At 34.8% G+C, this 17,206-nt stretch overlaps 1 protein-coding gene across 1 annotated transcript in view; it reads left to right on the forward strand.

Moving 5' to 3' along the window:
- PRTG (protogenin) overlaps positions 1-17,206 on the forward strand; it is a 142,921-nt gene that overhangs the window by 80,261 nt on the left and 45,454 nt on the right. Inside the window, exons 10-11 of the mRNA XM_037833886.1 lie at positions 2,859-3,164; positions 3,939-4,127. Coding sequence (XP_037689814.1) covers positions 2,859-3,164; positions 3,939-4,127 — 495 coding nt within the window. The remainder of the gene's footprint in view (positions 1-2,858; positions 3,165-3,938; positions 4,128-17,206) is intronic.

The following is a 17,206-nucleotide window of genomic DNA, read 5'->3' on the forward strand; positions in this document are numbered from 1 at the left end:
AAATCACAGAAAATATTCCCCTTTGGGTTAAAAAACAGGTGTGTTAAACAGCAGGCTAATTTGCCTTTTCAAGTCTGACTCATGCTTTTTGACAGTGACATGGTGGGCCCTTTTATTTATACTTCATAATATAAATTTTAATAATAAAATTCTTGTATTGTGATTGGATCTATTCAAAGATTTGTATTTTAAATTGCAAAAACAATGCAAATTTTTTTAGTGACTAGAACAAAATGTGAGATTCTCTAGGCATGAATAGCTATAATGACAGCTATGGGTTGAATATATAAAATGACTTTCTTCCCAGAAATCTGGAGGAGCGGTATTGAACTTCTGAAACCAGGAGTTTTTGAAGATGAGTACCTCCCAGTTAAAAAAACTTCTTTGAAAATTGTATAGTGGTTAATTTTATAATGGTGGGACAATTTTATTCATTAAGATAGTCCTAGATAACTGATTCTCCTCCTCAGCCTCCTCTTACCAAGTTGTAAAAGAAGGGATGTCTCCCACCAGGAGCTCTAGAAGGCCCATGTTTGTGCTTAGCAGCATCAAAGGAGAATTATTTAACATATGTTTAATTATAGTCTTCTCTGTTTATAAGTGTTTTCTCAGCCTCAGGAAAAAGTCCAGACTTAGTTTTCAAAAACATTTTAATATAAAGGATTCCTGGGTCTTTTTCTTTGTTCATTTGGTCCCTGATCTCTTACTAATACCTCTGTTATACCAATTATTTTGATGTTTATAAATTCAGAGTTTGACTAAGTGTGTGATGTGTGTTCCTTTTCTGTATGCTTGAAGAAAATGAATCTGAGCATGATAAGCTACTTTTAAGAACTTTCAAATTCCAATTGAGTTATGATCTCAAAGTTTTTCTCCTCTAAACTTTTCTTACCATGAAGCCTTTTCATTTAATGATATTTTCAGGTTTTTTTCTGAATAACATACAAACCATCTGTCACTGCTTTTCAAATTTCTGTGCAGTCTTTCCCCTTTTGCTAAGCCCATACTTCTTAAACTGAGATGCATGATCTCCTGAGGCGCACATCAGTGCAGTACAGATATAGCTAACACTTGGGGGCTTACCATCTGCATGTTCTCAACCCCTTACTTGAGTCTTCTTGTTTAATCCTTATATAACCCTATGATGGAGGAATATTATTATACAAGAGGCAGTATTGTGGGTAAGAGTGTGGACTCTCTTTCTAGGTCTGTTTCTTCACTTTTTAGCTGTGTGACCTTGGGCAAGTTATTTAACTTCTTTGTACTTCAGTTTCCTCAGCTATAAAATGGAAATGATAATTGTACTTCCCTCATTGGGTTTTTGTGAAAATTAACAAGTTCAAACAATAAAGGACTCAGAAATGCTTAATAAATTGATTTTTCCTTGCTTATTCAACAATTATTAATTAAGTACTTGCTATGTATTACTCAATATTTAGTAGTAAACAAAACAAAATATTCCCTGACCTCATGAAGCTTACAAAGAGTAGATGGTGGGAGGAACAAAAAAACAAGATAAACAAGTAAATTATATTCTATTTTAGATAGTGATAAGTGCTGAGAGAAGGGGGGAAAATCAGGGAAGAGGGATATGAAATGTTCAGATGAGGTGATTAAGACTTGACAGTCTTCTGAGAAGGGCTCACTAAGCAGGTAGCATTTGTATGGAGACCTGAAAGGAATGAAAAATGAGGGAGCTGGCTAGACAGATGCCTGGAAGGTGCATTCTCGGTAGAGGGTAAGGAGATTGCAAAGGTCCTGAAGCAGAAGCACTACTGAAGCAGAAAGAACAAAAGGGGAAAAGCAGTAGGAGATGAGGCAAAGAAGTAATGGGGACTCGACTCTAAAGCAGATGGGGCTTTGTGTGAAGCCGCGCTGAAGACTTTGTCTTTTCCTTTCAGTGAAGTGGGAGCCATTTTGAGCAAAAGAGTGACAAGATCTGACTTGTGTTTTAACAGGTTAATGCTAGATGGTAGGGACAAGGGCAGAAACAGGAAAACTGTTGGGAGGTTATTGTCATGAATGGCATGGAGCAAGGGAGTGGGCAATGGAAGTGGTAGAGCCCCAGGATTGAATGTGGAGTGTGAACAGAAAAGGAGTCAAGATGACACTAGGGTTTTGGCTTGAGCGACAAATGGTACTGCCACTCACTGTAATGGGAAAATCCTTAAAAGGAGCTATTATTATCCCCATTTTGCATATGAAGAAACCAAGACACATGGAAGTAAAGTAATCTGGCCAAGATCACACAAAGTGATAAGTGTTGAACAAAGGCTCAAGCCCAGAGAATCTAACTCTAGAACCCAGCTCTTACCTCTTAATGTTAGACTTCCTCCCAGTATATTTGATTCATTTTCCTAGAGTGTCAGTTTTGTTTAAAATATTTGGAAGAAAAACATTGGTTTAATATTAAACACCATATATTAGCATTTGAAATACAGGCTTCACATTAATTTTTAATATATAACTCTTATACTTCAAAAAAAAATTTGCCAGGTTATATCCCTGGTCTCATAGGCTTCCCTACCCTTCATGCTTCAAAGGCACTTTGGTGGGATCATTTGAGAAGCAGTCTTATTCCTTATGGGTATTAAGTATTCTCATATTCCTTCCATCCAAACAAAGAACAATTACAACAACTATGAAAACCTTGCTTTCTTTGGTTCCCTGTACTTGATTCTCCCTCATTCTCCCTTCTGTTTTCTGGTTTGTACTCTACTTGACTGAAAACCTCTGCTACGGCTAAAAGTATCTCTTCTTTATTATGTTATGTTGTTGCTATTAAGAGAATTCAATAAATAGTGGTGTTCTAAGTGAGAGTTTTGATTCTAAATATTTATAAACAACCAATTTTCTAGTTCCCCTGAGACCTCCTGAAATTAGTTTGACAAGTCGAAGTCCCACAGATATTCTCATCAACTGGCTGCCAATCCCAGCTAAATATAGAAGGGGCCAAGTGGTGCTCTATCGCCTGTCCTTCCGCCTGAGTACCGAGAATTCCATCCAAGTTCTGGAACTCCCAGGGACCACGCATGAGTACCTTTTGGAGGGCCTGAAGCCTGATAGTGTCTACCTGGTCCGGATTACTGCTGCCACCAGAGTGGGACTGGGAGAGTCATCCGTGTGGACATCACATAGAACACCCAGAGCTACAAGCGTGAAAGGTAGACTTTACACATTATTGAGGAAGAATAATGTAATGTAGTTTTACTTTTGAGCCAAATTCTTCTTTTCTAAACTGTGTTATATTCTAAATTAGTTTTATGAATAAAAATACTCCATAGATCTGGATTTAATTGACGTTAAGAAAAGAAAAAGCTTTTAGTAGCCCCTTTTTGTAGAGTTCTTTAGTGTGTAAAACTTTTAGATACAATTATTTGTTTAGCAAATTCTTCATGGACCTATCCCTCAGATAGGTCCAAATCAAACTGATTAACCAAAAGTTATATATTAATAAAGACCTAATGAGTATCATTACCATATATTTTTAAAATCATCAGTTTAATAGAAAGACCTTAAGACTGGTAAATTCTAGACCTTTTTCTCTCATTAATGTAGAATAGTACATGACTACCCGTCGCTTTAATTTTTGTTGGTTGATTAGTAACAATGACTGTCCTCTCTATCGCCGAGGGGCATTAGATGGTCAAAATTAGAAAGTACTTATTACCTCTTTGAAAAAAAAGTTTAATATCCTGAAAAAAATAATATTTTGTATTTATTTATACATTAGTGTTTTTAAATATTATTTTTTATTTTTAAAATTCTATCTCAAAGTTTAATATCATTGTGGAATTTTGAAAGTTAAGTTAAAATAGAATTGTTTCAATTGAACTTTTTTGCAATTTTTGGCCTAAGACTGAGAAATCTACACTATGGTATGTTTTCACATGAATTATGAAGTTTTTATACATATATTTGCTGTTGACTTTTTCTAGCTCCTAAATCTCCAGAGTTACATTTGGAGCCTATGAACTGTACCACTATTTCTGTGAAGTGGCAGCAAGATGCTGAGGACACAGCATCCATTCAGGGCTATAAGCTGTACTACAAAGAAGAAGGGCAGCAAGAGAATGGACCCATTTTCTTAGATGCCAGTGATCTTCTCTATACTCTCAGTGGTTTAGGTGAGTGAACCTCTACTGTGCTCCTCATTTTTTCCTTCCTCTCTGACAATTGGGAGAAATGTTACTGGATATAAGGCAGAATTGACTTGATGCTACAAAGAAAAGAAGTGACATTACTATATCACTATTTATTCTACTGCCAAAAGTCAGGGGTCTTTGTTGTGAGTAGATTAGAAAAGTCAGGTAACCGTGGTATCTTTCCATCTTTATCCCAGTTCTGGGCATTTGCTTTTCTTTATAGTGTTTACTTCTGATAGAGTGGATGGTAGGAGAACAAATGTGGAATAAGAATATCACTGAATGATCAGATAATAATCAGTGATTAAGTTCAACTTAGCCATTGCTTAGGGATGCCATATAGATGTATTGTTTTACATGTGTAAGGTATTATATGTAAATTATGTATAAAAGAATGCCCTTATATATGACCCAAGGTAACTGTAATATTTACTTTACCCAGCTCTAACCCAGAAACAACCCAGAAACACTAGGAAAAAAGCCCTCAGTCTTTGTGTTTGGGTTCATCAGAATTTTGAAAGACACTATTTTATTCCCTATCCTTCCTGTCTTTACAGGGTGAAAGAATTTTGTGATCAGAACATGTTTAATAGAGAGTAAAAAAAAATTATATCTAAAATTAATACATGAGTATAAGCAGATATATATTCATTGAAGTATAAAAAGGCACACTTAGCCTTTTATTGCTCATGAGTAGATTTTTACCCTTAAGTACAAAGCAATAACTTTTATTATGATTACCAACCAAATACCTACTAAATTGTCATGGCATCTTCTGCATATATTGGTGTTTTATAGAGCTCTATGACTTTCCCTTTTGCAGGCTGCCCTTTAGAGGTGAGGGAAGGTGAGAGGCACAGTGGCCTCACCACAGGCTGCTCCATTCACTGCCCTGGCCTCACATTAGCACAAGCTGTGAGAGCAGCATGAGACTCAACTCCCTGTGCAGTAAGAAGCAGTGGTGGGAATCGGGGTTTTCAGAAGCAGGGACACACAACCCCAATCCTCCAGTTCTTAGCCATAGGTTTTGTTTTGTTTTGTTTCGTTTTTTAATTGAGTTTTATTGAGATATATTCACATATCATACAGTAATCCAAAGTGTGCAATCAACTGTTCACGGTACCATCATGTAGTTGTGCATTCGTCACTCCAATTTTTTGAACATTTTCCTTATAGCAGAAAAATTAAAAATAAGAATAAAAAATAACACCCAAATCATCCATCCCCCTCCCACCCTATTTTTTCATTTTGTTTTTGTCCCCAATTTTCTACTCATCCATCCATGTACTGGATAAAGGGAGTGTGATCCACAAGGCTTTCACAATCACACTGTCACCCCTTGTAAGCTACATTGTTATACAATCGTCTTCAAGAGTCAAGGCTACTGGGTTGCAGTTTGGTAGTTTTAGGTATTTACTTCTAGTTATACCAATGCATTAAAACCTAAAATGGGTTATCTATATTGTGTGTAAAAATGCCCTCCAGAGTGGCCTCTTGACTCCATTTCGAATCTCTCAGCCACTGAAACTTTATTTCGTTTCATTTCACATACCCCCTTTTGATCAAGAATATGTTGTCAATACCACAACCTCAGGCCCAGATTCATCCTCGGGAGTCATATCCTGTGTTGCCAGGGAGATTTACACCCCTGGGAGTCAGATCCTGCATAGTGGGGAGCTTAGCCGTAGTTTTCCAGATGGTATTTTGCTTATAAGCGTATGTCATTTAAAATTTTAGTCTGCATTAAGTTAGATAAGTTTCACTATTGATCTCTGTCACATGGCTTTATAAGTGATGAAGGGAATTCACCTAGGTTCCAGGTTGACCTTCCTAAAACCACTGAAACTCTGAGATCACCTTAGCCCAATCAACTATCAATAAAGTCAACAACATTTATTTCTAGCCATGACTTCTCAGTGTACTTTCCCTGTCCATATCCATATCATTTGTTAAAGAAAGTTATTACTCCATATCAAGTAAGAAACATGATTTGAGACAATCATTGGCAAAAAATAATAGATCAAACTCAGTACTTCCAATTTCCTCATTGTCAAGGAAATTAAATATGTAGAAGATACAAAAAATGAATTCATAGAGAGCTCTTCTTGAATATATATATATTACAGGTAGCTTATTCTAAACAGATGAATAATTTGTTAGAAAAAAACAGAACTTGGTGCTTGTGAAAAGTTGAGAAACATTTTATTAACACTTGGCAATTAAAACAATTCTTTAAAATTTAAATTTTTTACAAATACATGGATATATAAAGAGGAAGATCCTTTGATCATTGTTGAATTATTTTCTGATATCTGAATAACAGCTTTCAAAATTTTAAACCATTTTTTTTCTGTGTTTTAAAAACATAGATACTAATGCTTTTGTTTTTATGTTGTAAATATGTTAAGTATATTGGGATAACTCAGTTTAAAATCACTTTATAAAGCATAAAGTAGGAAGTTATTTTGTTATAGTTGACATGCCCTGTCTTTTTAAGTAGTTCCATGTTTCCTGACTATGGAATTAGACTAAGTGGTTGGACTAACTGCAGTTCAGGATAAAGGAGGACTGTTCCAGCTGTAGGTGCTTTCTTGTTAGACAGCAGGTTCCCCACCCTTGGGGTTGCCAAGTCAAGACCTGAATGGCTGACTATCAGGGATGCAGTCGTGTGGATTCAGACATTGTGTAGCTGTTGACTAGATCACCTTTAAGGTGCCTTTTAATCTTGAGATCCTTAGGGTCTAGTTGTCCTTTTCTAGAAAGCTAATGTTGGGGTCTAACCAAGCTTAAAGCAAGCAAATGCATTTAATCTGCTAAGCAGGCAAGTGTTAACAGCTCTCACTCCTCTCCTTCTTACTCTTGGATATTGGGAGAGCAGTATGTTCTTTTAACTGGACAGCTGACCATCTGTGACCATTTCTAGCAAGAGCATCTGGCGGTAGTTGCCTGTTTAACAGGGAGTGATGTGTCTAGAGGGCAGCAGGTTAAGGAAATCCTATCTATGGCTTGCGTGGTGAACACTTGCTTTCACTGAGCTTTTGCACATTAAAGGTACTTGGACTGGAACTAGATTTGCTAAATGGACTTGGAAATGAAATTTAAATGCTTCTGTTTGTTGACTCAGTGTCAATTTAGGTAGCAAACTGATATCTCAAAATTTCATTTTCATGCTAATTCCCTTTGTGATGCCCGAAGACACATCCTTTTGTTTCCACATCTGATAATGAGTTTCCAATCAGGAAGTATGACCCTGAGACATTTTCCTTGGGATTAACACAGTTATTCATTTCTACAAGAGAGAAATAGATTAATGAGTTTATATAGTTCAATTCATTTAAAGAACACATTGAGTATTTTTCTAAGGCATTGTAGTACTAGATAAATAGACGTACCAGATATAACATCTGCTTACAAGAAGAATTACACCAAAAGATCTTTGACTGACTTGTCAAATTTTCTTCTAAACTTATGATTAACTAAATTTAATTGTACTTAATAATGAAAGTTATTTTAGAACATTTTACTTTAAAGCCTCAAAGCTCAGTTCTCTGTGACATAGAATGTTTCATTTTTTAAAGAGGCTAAAAAGAGTCTTAAAAGATATTTCTTCTTTAAGATACAAGTATTGGCAGAGCATTGGAAGTATTTTGATGTTGCTAGCTTGTTCAGGTTTAAAGATTTTAAAATATACAGTTTGATTTCAGTTAGACGTGATTTACTTTTGGGGGATTGGAAAGTAAGCATTAAGTTTGTGATTTAATATGTTTATGTGATTTGTTGTAAATTGTGGTTTGAGGTTTGCTCCAAGTTTTTGCGTCTTTAAATGATTACTTTCCGTAAATTTTTTTTCTTGGTGGTTCCAGTGTTTACCTCAGTTGTAAGATATTAAAACATTTGTTGCATTTATCACACAATAAACTGAAGCAAAAGTAATAACATACTTGTGTCCCCTGATAAGAGACTGAATTTGTTTCTCTTTTTGTCTGTTTCAGAAATTGGCTTTGAATTCTGAATTGAGTTTATAATTGCAAAGAGACTGTTTTCATAAGCTGTCAGAAACTGTTCTGTATTGTTCATTCTTTAGATAATGGAATGTAAAAGGGAAGATTTTTTAGATGGTACTGTTAATTTACAATTTAGGACACTGATATTTATATGAATAGATCATCTCTAGCTTTTATTTTCCACAAAGAATTTGCACTGTTTTATTAAATTTCTCATGATTAGCAAACATGAGATTTAGCCCCAATTATAAAGATACAAAATATTTTTAAATCATTAATAATGTTTGTGGATCATTTTTACACCTTCAAAACTAAAACTCACGGATTTTTTTTTTTTTTTTTTTTAGAATCCAAAGTTGGAATCCCAGTTAGTACTGGAAGTGTGTAGGAGTCAGAAGAAACATTAATAATGTAATTTTGGACCCCCTTGGCTAGTTTGTATGGAAGTACAGTAGAATTAATTCAGATTTCTGGGTATTATCCTTTACTATAATAGAATAAGTTTCGGTTGTATAATTACACATCTCAAGAAAAAGAGTTACTGCTGGTGAGCCAAACTGATAAAGCTGGAAGGAATTCTAACCTGTCCTTTACTTGAGGCAGCATGAGATTTTGTGGCATACAAGAGGCTTTTATTGGAGAGGATATGATATGAACCCCACCATAATAATGAATTTGTTTTGAGGAGAATTAGAGCCATTTATGAAATATGGAAATCATGTTTTGAGGCAAGCCAGAGTGTTTTCAGAGACTGTGTTCCCTTATCCCACTCATACAGGAAAGCCTTAGAAAATGTTCTGAAAATCTTGGAAATCTCCTACAGGTGAAAGCCCTTATAATGAGGTTGTTTTGCAACTTTCTGACTGCACCCCTTCAGATGGAGTCTAAGATATGCTATATTTTAAAACAAAATCCTCCTATTCATGAATAGTTTCAAGTATAATATTTTCTATACTGACTTTTAGCCTGTAAATTCACTTCAGATAATGTGGTACCTTGACACCATCTACCACATCAGATATCATTATAGATGTCAGGATTCTTCTATTCTAAACCAGCACATAGCTAACAATATAAACATCATTAAGCATTCTGTCTAGATTAGATTTGACTTCATAAATCAGCATTTGTTTCTATGAAATCACTTTGCATTTTTTTAACGGATCATCTGAGGGTCAGTGTAAAATGCCATTAACATTGTTGCTTTCATTTAGCATAGGCAAGATCTTTGGGGACATATCTCACATTTTTTACCTCTCTTCAATTCTTCCTGCTTTGCCACAGTTACTTTCTACTTTTAGTAGAAACAGTCCCTCTGAATAGTGTCTGATTGTACTCTTTCATTCTTTCTTTTCAAAGAGTAGCAAAATAAATTCATTTAACTGAAATCAGTAGACTTCTTAAAGGAAATTTTTGGAAGCCACCTACTATGTAGACCAGAAAAGTGACTGGAAAAATGTGAGTACAAATTATAACAAAACAAAGGGAATATTTTAAAAATATTGCTATTTCACTTTTTTCACTTGGTTTAAGTTATCTTTTCTTATGCTGTGTTTATTCACTTATCAAGCCCATACTTGTTGAAACTTTAACACAGACTTTAGGAAGTACTCAACTATTTTTTTCTTAATTTGCCAAGGGAAAAATATTTGACTATTTCATCCTCTGCAGTATCTGAGAATGCCAAGTATAACATTCAGCTTAAGTATTAGAACTCTAGTTCTTGAAAAATTTAAAAATCAGTAGCTCAAAAGAAATGGAGCATCTACTTTAAAAAAATCCAGTTACTGATGTAGTCACCATCATTAATACAGTAAAAAAAAATTTTTTAATTTTTCATTTGTGTTATAAACAAACAGGAAAATAAAGGAGACATAGACATGTGTTCCAAAAATCAGTAACAGAAACTGTTCTTTGAATCCACAGGGTGAATCCTGAAGCATTTAGTAGTCATTCAAAAGGGAGAAGAATATTTTGAGCCCACTTAGCTGCTGTCCTTGAGTTTTATGATGGGCTCTTAGAGCTCCAGTGCTGTTTACAAAGCCCTCCACAGCACTGTGTGAATACAGAGTACATTGTTTTAGGGAACTCACCAGATCTGAGATAAAGAGGCTCCCATGCTTTCTTAGTTGGTGTCTTGGGCTATAAGAAGACTTATGACACAGAAGCTCCTTGGTCTTCCAAATCAGAAGATGAAATCAATCTAGGCATTTCTGACAGTGGGCTGCTGGTATCCACTGTAAATTAACTGAAAAATTGAAACCATCCCCACAACATGACTTCTGTGATTTCTTCACCTAACTCCTGGTAAAGATGTTGCCTAGGATTATAGCGCCAGTTAGAAATGTAAAAATTCTTGTTTTAGGGTAGGTACTGTGTGTATGTGTGTGTGTCTCTGCACTCTTATAAAGCTATGTAAGATTGCTATCTGTACCATTTAATTGCCATATCTTATTTCACATTTTTAATTAAAATTTATTTTATAGATTTTAACTTACTTTTATTTTCCATTATTTTTAATTTCTAAAAATTTGTGTGTATTATGGAATGCCTGTCTTCCATGCAAGGCACGTATTGGACACATGGAATGTGAACATAAGCTGGCAGGCTTACCTCCTAAGTATTTAAAGTTCAGCATGGAAGACTTATCAACGTTCACAGGAATAAGTGCTAAAAGAAGATATTGAGGTATACTCTTGAGTTTCTGGAAGCACAGGGGATAAAAGACTGATTTCATTATATGATGAAGAATGGTTTTCCTGATAGAGAAACGAAATAAAGTCATCTCAGAAGGGTATAAAATGCACAAAAACAAAAAGATTCAAGAGGTAGCCTTACTGGTTTGCTATGGCTAAAATATGGGTTATATGGACAGGAGATGCAGAGGGTAAACTCACAGAGTTAATTAGGGCCTGTGTTTTAAGGGCCCTGTGTAGCCTGATAAGGAATTTGGACTTTGTCCTAAGATATAAGTAATGCAAAGCTAATAGAAGTTTTTAAGTGGCATAGTCTGTTTAGAAAGATAGCTGGCAATGATATTGCAGAGTATAGATTCAGGGAATGCAGTGAGTGTGGGGCCAGAGAGGGGGCTACTAAAGACAGGAGATCAATAAGATGGCTTTTGAAATAATATGAGATTATGAGAGTGTAAATGACAGTAGCAGTTCTTTAGGGGGAAGGCAGATTTGGAAGTTGTTTCAGGCTTAAAAAATTAAAACTGCAATAAACTACCAGTACATACCTATTAGAATGGCTAAATGGGAAAAACAAAATGTAGTGCTTTCTTAAAAAGTTAAATATACCCATACCATATGACGCAGCAATCCCTTCCTGCGTATTTGCCTTAGAAAGATGAAAACTTACGATCATATAAAACCTGCACAAATGTTATAGCACTCTGTTAACCATCACCAAAAACTGGAAAAATCTAAATATCTTTCAACAGATGACTGGATAAACATGCTGTGTTACATCCATACAATGGAATAGTCCTCAGCAAAAAAAACAATGAACTATATTGATTCTTGTCGCAATTCATGGATGAATCTCAGTGGTTTTATGCTGAGTGAAAGAAGCCAGTCTCAAAAGGTTACATTCTGTATGATTCCATTTGTATGACATTCTCAAAAAGTCAGAACTAGAGGGATTGAGAAAGATCAGTGGTTCCCACTCCACTGGCTGGGGTAGGGGCAGCGTTAGCGAGTTTCTTGCTGTGATGGAGTTGTTCTGTATCCTGATTGTAGTGGTGTTACATGAATCTATACATGTGTTAAATAGAACTACACACCAAAAAAGTCAATTTTAATATATGTAAATTTAAATGATGATTTAAATTTTAAATGAGAAGAGAGAGGGTTCTGAGATCAGAGCACCAGGGTTTGAACCTCAATTTCCAGTAAAACGGGAATCATAATAGTACTTGCATCCTAGGATTGTGTTGAGCATTAAATGTGCCAGTTCATGTGGAACCTTTTAGCACAGTGCATTGGTATGTAGTAAACTGATACATAGTAAATGTTAACAGTAAAAATGTTAATATGATTAGGGAGAGGAAGAAGTTAGAATGGTACTCAGAGCTCTGGGTGGATGGTACTTTTTTTTTCTTGCTATGCGTGGTTGTATTCCCTCCTCTTCCCACATTTCCTGAGAATAAGTGTGGTTCTGCATAAATTAGGTGCTGTGACCTAATTACTTACTCTTTTTTTTTTCTAAGAGAGAATTTGTAGGTTTACAGAAAGATCACGCACAAAATAGAGTCCCCATATACCTGCCTCCATTTTTAACATTTTGCATTAGTATGATAGCTTTGTTACAGTTAATGAGAGAATATTATTATAATGTTCTATTAGCTGTAGTCCATAGTTTACATTAGGGTTCACTGTTTGTGTTATACAGTCCTATGGTTTTGTTTTGTTTTTGTTTTTTTTTTTAATTCTGTACTAGCAGTATATATACATCACCTAAAATTTGGATACTTTTTAACTGTAGAATGGCTTTCGGGAAGAACTGATTTAGGGACATGGGAGATGTTGAATTCAGTTTTTACTGTGTTGGGTTGGGAAGATTGATGTCTGGGGTGAAGACATCTCTAACAGCTGAATATATGGGTTTAGATTTCAGAAGCTCTGAGGTGGTAGTTACTGGTGTGCATCTGGAAGTTAAGGCTGCATGCTATGCCATCCTGCTCCATGGGACCTGCTGTCTTTCTGGCTTGGCTTTCTTGAAGGAAACTGGCAAGACTTGAGCAGAAGAAATTCCTGTCAGCATTTTCTGTAAAACAAAGAAAGTTAGGTCATTTTCAGGAAAGAGGGGCCCATACAACAAATCTCACTGACATTTATCTTGCTATGTGAAACTTTGAACAGTCTCATTTTCTAAGTTAGAACTTTCAGTAGAGTCTTTCAAAAAAAACAATCTCCTCATAGACGTCTGCAAACTGAAATTATGTTCATATAATATGATAAGGTGGTCATATTTATATTGTTCTTAATTTGGTACAATTCTAAACTTTTATGAGTGTTTTATATTTGCTACAAAAGATAAAAGAGTTTTAAATAATAAAGAAGCAAAGGGGATCAGGCAAATATGCTGTGGGAGAAATATATTTGGCAAATTCTAAACTGAATTTTGTAGCAAATTACAGAAGATATTTTGTACTATTCATTATTTGAAAATCCTTTTTTAACTTAATTTTATAGTCCAGTTGAACATAGTAGCAGTGCTCTCATAACTTGCATTTCTGCCTCTTAAATTCAGAGAACTGCAAAAAGCATTAAAATGATAATACCTCCTGAAAGAAGAAATGTCTTATTATCTTGTTCCATATATTGTACTATATTGGAATTATATTAATGGTACTCTATGGGATGGGATGTTACACACAACAGAATTATTTCATAGTTTAAGAAAATCAATATGGAAATAGAGAAGATAGGCAGCAATACATGCCTATATTTTCTTAAATATTTTATTAATCTTCAAAAAATAATGGCATTCAACTTTCTAAAAAAATCAAACTCAAAAAGATAATTGGGAAAAGAATTTTGATGTTTTTTCCTGGACCTTCATATTCTTAGTCTTGAATAGTCATCACCTTTCAAAATGTTCTAAAATATGGAAAGCTCTGTGAAAAGTATCTGTCTTGTTATTAAATGAGGTATAATATATGAACAAAAATGATACACACTACTCCTCTTTTTTTCTTTAAAGGATAAAGTAAAGTTGCGTTTTTTACAAGAACAAAATTGTTTCATTTGTCTAAATGATCATCACTTAGGTAGGTTTGAAGTGGCTTTACTGCTTTAGCAGCTGTGCGGCAAGTTTCTAGCAGACAATGGTAGTGGGGGGCACTCACTTGCATCTGGTTTCTCTTTGCAGAATGACTGAAAAGGTGATATTTAGGGGTTTCCTTGAGAAAGCAGCTCATCTGTAGAATTGGAGCTTCTTTAGTACCTAAATTAGCTTGCTTTTATTCATATGCATATATTTTGTTTTCTTGTGAGGAAAAAGAGTGAAGAAAATCCTCTACCCTGAAACTGTATAGCACAGATAACCCTTTGACCTTTGGCTCTGGGTAAAGATTTACAGTGCTGGCGGAGCCTAACTTCACATGCCTGACTGAAATGTTCTCTAAATAAAGTAGGGTCCCTGTGGAGATGGAGAAAATAAGCAGAATAAAGCAGTTACATCATTTCAACAGACTGATTTTTACCAGTCTGTGAAATGAAATACCAATTGTGATATGTTTCCAGTTTGAGCATCTGAGGTCACTTAAGTCTTTAGATAAAAAACGATTAAGTGAGAGGAAGGGGTAGTAACAAACAAGATTTAACAAAGGTTTGTGAATACTGAAATTTTATATAAATATATATATGTGTATTTTTTTTTAGATGCTGGGGTGTTGAAATAGCTGGAAGGAGGTAAATGACATGGTGGGACTATAACCTATAACATCCTTTGAAATTTGCTCTATAGCTACTCATTGAATTGTGCTTTGGAAGTCTTCACCTTTCTGTGTGTTTTCTATATTGCATAATAAGGAAAGAACTGAAACTGTGGAACTGTAATCCATAACAATTTTTGAAATTACCTATATCACTGCTTGTTGAGATGCAAGTCAAAAGTTAACACCTTTCTGTACGTATGTTATATTTTACAGTAATGGAAATGGCTGAAGTTGTGGAAGTGTAGTCCATGACATTCTTTGAGATTTGTTCTCTAACTACTTGTTAAATCGTACCTTGAAAGTTATCAGTGTTACATATGTATGTTAAAGTTCACAATAAAAAAAAAGTATTAACCCCCCCCAAAAAAACCTCATTAAAATGGTGACAAATAAAAACAATGTTTTCTTCATCTTAGGAAGATGCTTATTGATAAGACTCTTGATTGTTTTACAGGCCAGAACTTTCAAATGCTATTTTTATGAGTAAAGGAAAAGTTTCAGTGAACTTTTCATCCCTCTGTTGGTAAGACTGTTAACGTGGTAAAATGCTTAAGGCGTGGATTACAAACATCTCTTTAGAGAAGGGAAAACTCTTTTGTAGGAAATTAAGTCAGTACTGTCCATTAATCACACTGCATGTCAACCCCAGACTACTTTGGATGTTGCTGGTAAATGTAAAGAATCTTTAGATGTGTGAGGTCCTTCAAGATTTAAGTAAGTTAAAGGAAAAGAGGTTTTTAAAATGCCAACCATTAGCATATGAAAGAAACTTCAGGGTGGATAAGAAAAAAAAAATTGCCATAAAGCAGTAATTATACTTAACGGTTTTTGTTTTGTTTTAAAATTTGTTCTTAAAAAACTTAATATAAATGAAATGTAAATGTAAGCTTTGTATTAATTACACACTCCATGGGGTACAGGGGAGCTGCAAGACAGTCCATTACTAGAGGAAAATATCTTTTATCAGAGCCTTTAAAATATTTTTAAATGTTTGTTTTATAATGTACATAATATATGAGAACAGTCACACATGTATGTGTTATAAATAAATCAAGGTGTATATATATATGTGTGTGTGTGTATATATATATTTTTTGAGGGGGGGTATGCCTGTGAGAAAAAAATATTAACAGGGTGCAATAAAAAATGTTGAGACTACTGTTCCAAAATATTGAATCAGGTATTTCTAAGTGTGGCCACCTGATTATGAAGCTTTACAGTTTAGAGTAGGAGATAGGCATTAATCAAATCACCATGTAAATTATAATTACAAATCCAACTAGTGCTGCAATGGACACTATAGGAAGACACTATATAGTTTGAGGACCTGTGGGTCAGGACAGGTTTCCCTGAGAAGCGGATACTGAATTGAGATCTGAAATATAATAGGAGTTAAGTAGGTAAAGGGCCCTAATGGGATGATGGAAGAAAGAAAGAAATGGCATAAGCTATAATCAGATAATTATCAAAACAGGTAAATACTGGTGCATCTTCCTATTTATCTTTTTTATCCGTTAATTTATCAGTTGATTTGTCAGTTGGTTTGGATAAGCTAATGGGATCTCTAATATAATCTTAGTGTCGTTGATTTTAATTGTGTGTATTTTTCACTTTCATTTTGAGATGTTTGAAATCTTTCAAGACTTCACGTAAGACCCAGAAAATGTGGGTTACTGTAAGTGGAGACCTTGGACTAGCCAAGACAGTTTACTGTGTTGACAGTAACAGGTTTATCATAGAAACTAGAGCATTTGCTTCAGCTTAGCTTTTGCTGATTGCCAGGATATTAATTATAACTTATGAAACCTCTGCAGACGATCAATAGGCGGCTAATTTTGCCTGATTATCATGGTTTACATCTTCCCTGGTAGGTGATGTAAATATATCTAACTAGAGCTATTTCAATTTTTTTTAATCTCCTCTTCCTTCTAAGAAAGATTTGAAGTGACTTAATACAGAAATACAAAATTCAACAAAATAAAAAACAAGTAGGTGAGACAACACCCAGTGTTGTAAGGGTTTGGGGAGTTAAATCACTCATACTAATGGTGGCAGTGCAAATTGTATACAGCTATTGTAGGGATAAAGGAAAAAACTAGCAAGGGGAGATTTATAATATGTATAACTTTAACCCAGCAATTCCGTTAATAGAGACTTTTCATAAGAAAATAATAATGAATATGCACAAACATCTAATCACAAGGATGTGGCTATTGAAAGGGCTGCTTTAGAAGAATCTTGACATAATGACATGAATAGTTGTTCACAATATATTAAGTAGAAAAGGAGGTTACAAAATATAAAGGTATTTAAAATTTGTGTGTGTTAGTTTCCTGGCTGCTAAAACAAATAACCAAACTGTTATTCCTGGCTAAACAACAGGAATATATTGGCTCACAATTTTGAGGCTAGGAGAAGTCTAAAATTGTAGCATCAGCAAAGCAATGCTTTCTCCCCAAATACTGTACTCTGGGGCAGGCTAGCTGCCTGCAATTCTTGGTCCTTGGCTTTTCTGTGATGTGGCAATATACTTGGAGGCATCTTCTCCTTTTTCTCCTGAGGCTTTATAGCCTCCAGTAATAGGATTAAGACCCATCCTAATTCAGTTACTC

This window comes from Choloepus didactylus, chromosome 4 (assembly GCF_015220235.1).
Source record: "Choloepus didactylus isolate mChoDid1 chromosome 4, mChoDid1.pri, whole genome shotgun sequence".
In the NCBI taxonomy this organism is placed as follows: domain Eukaryota; kingdom Metazoa; phylum Chordata; class Mammalia; order Pilosa; family Megalonychidae; genus Choloepus; species Choloepus didactylus.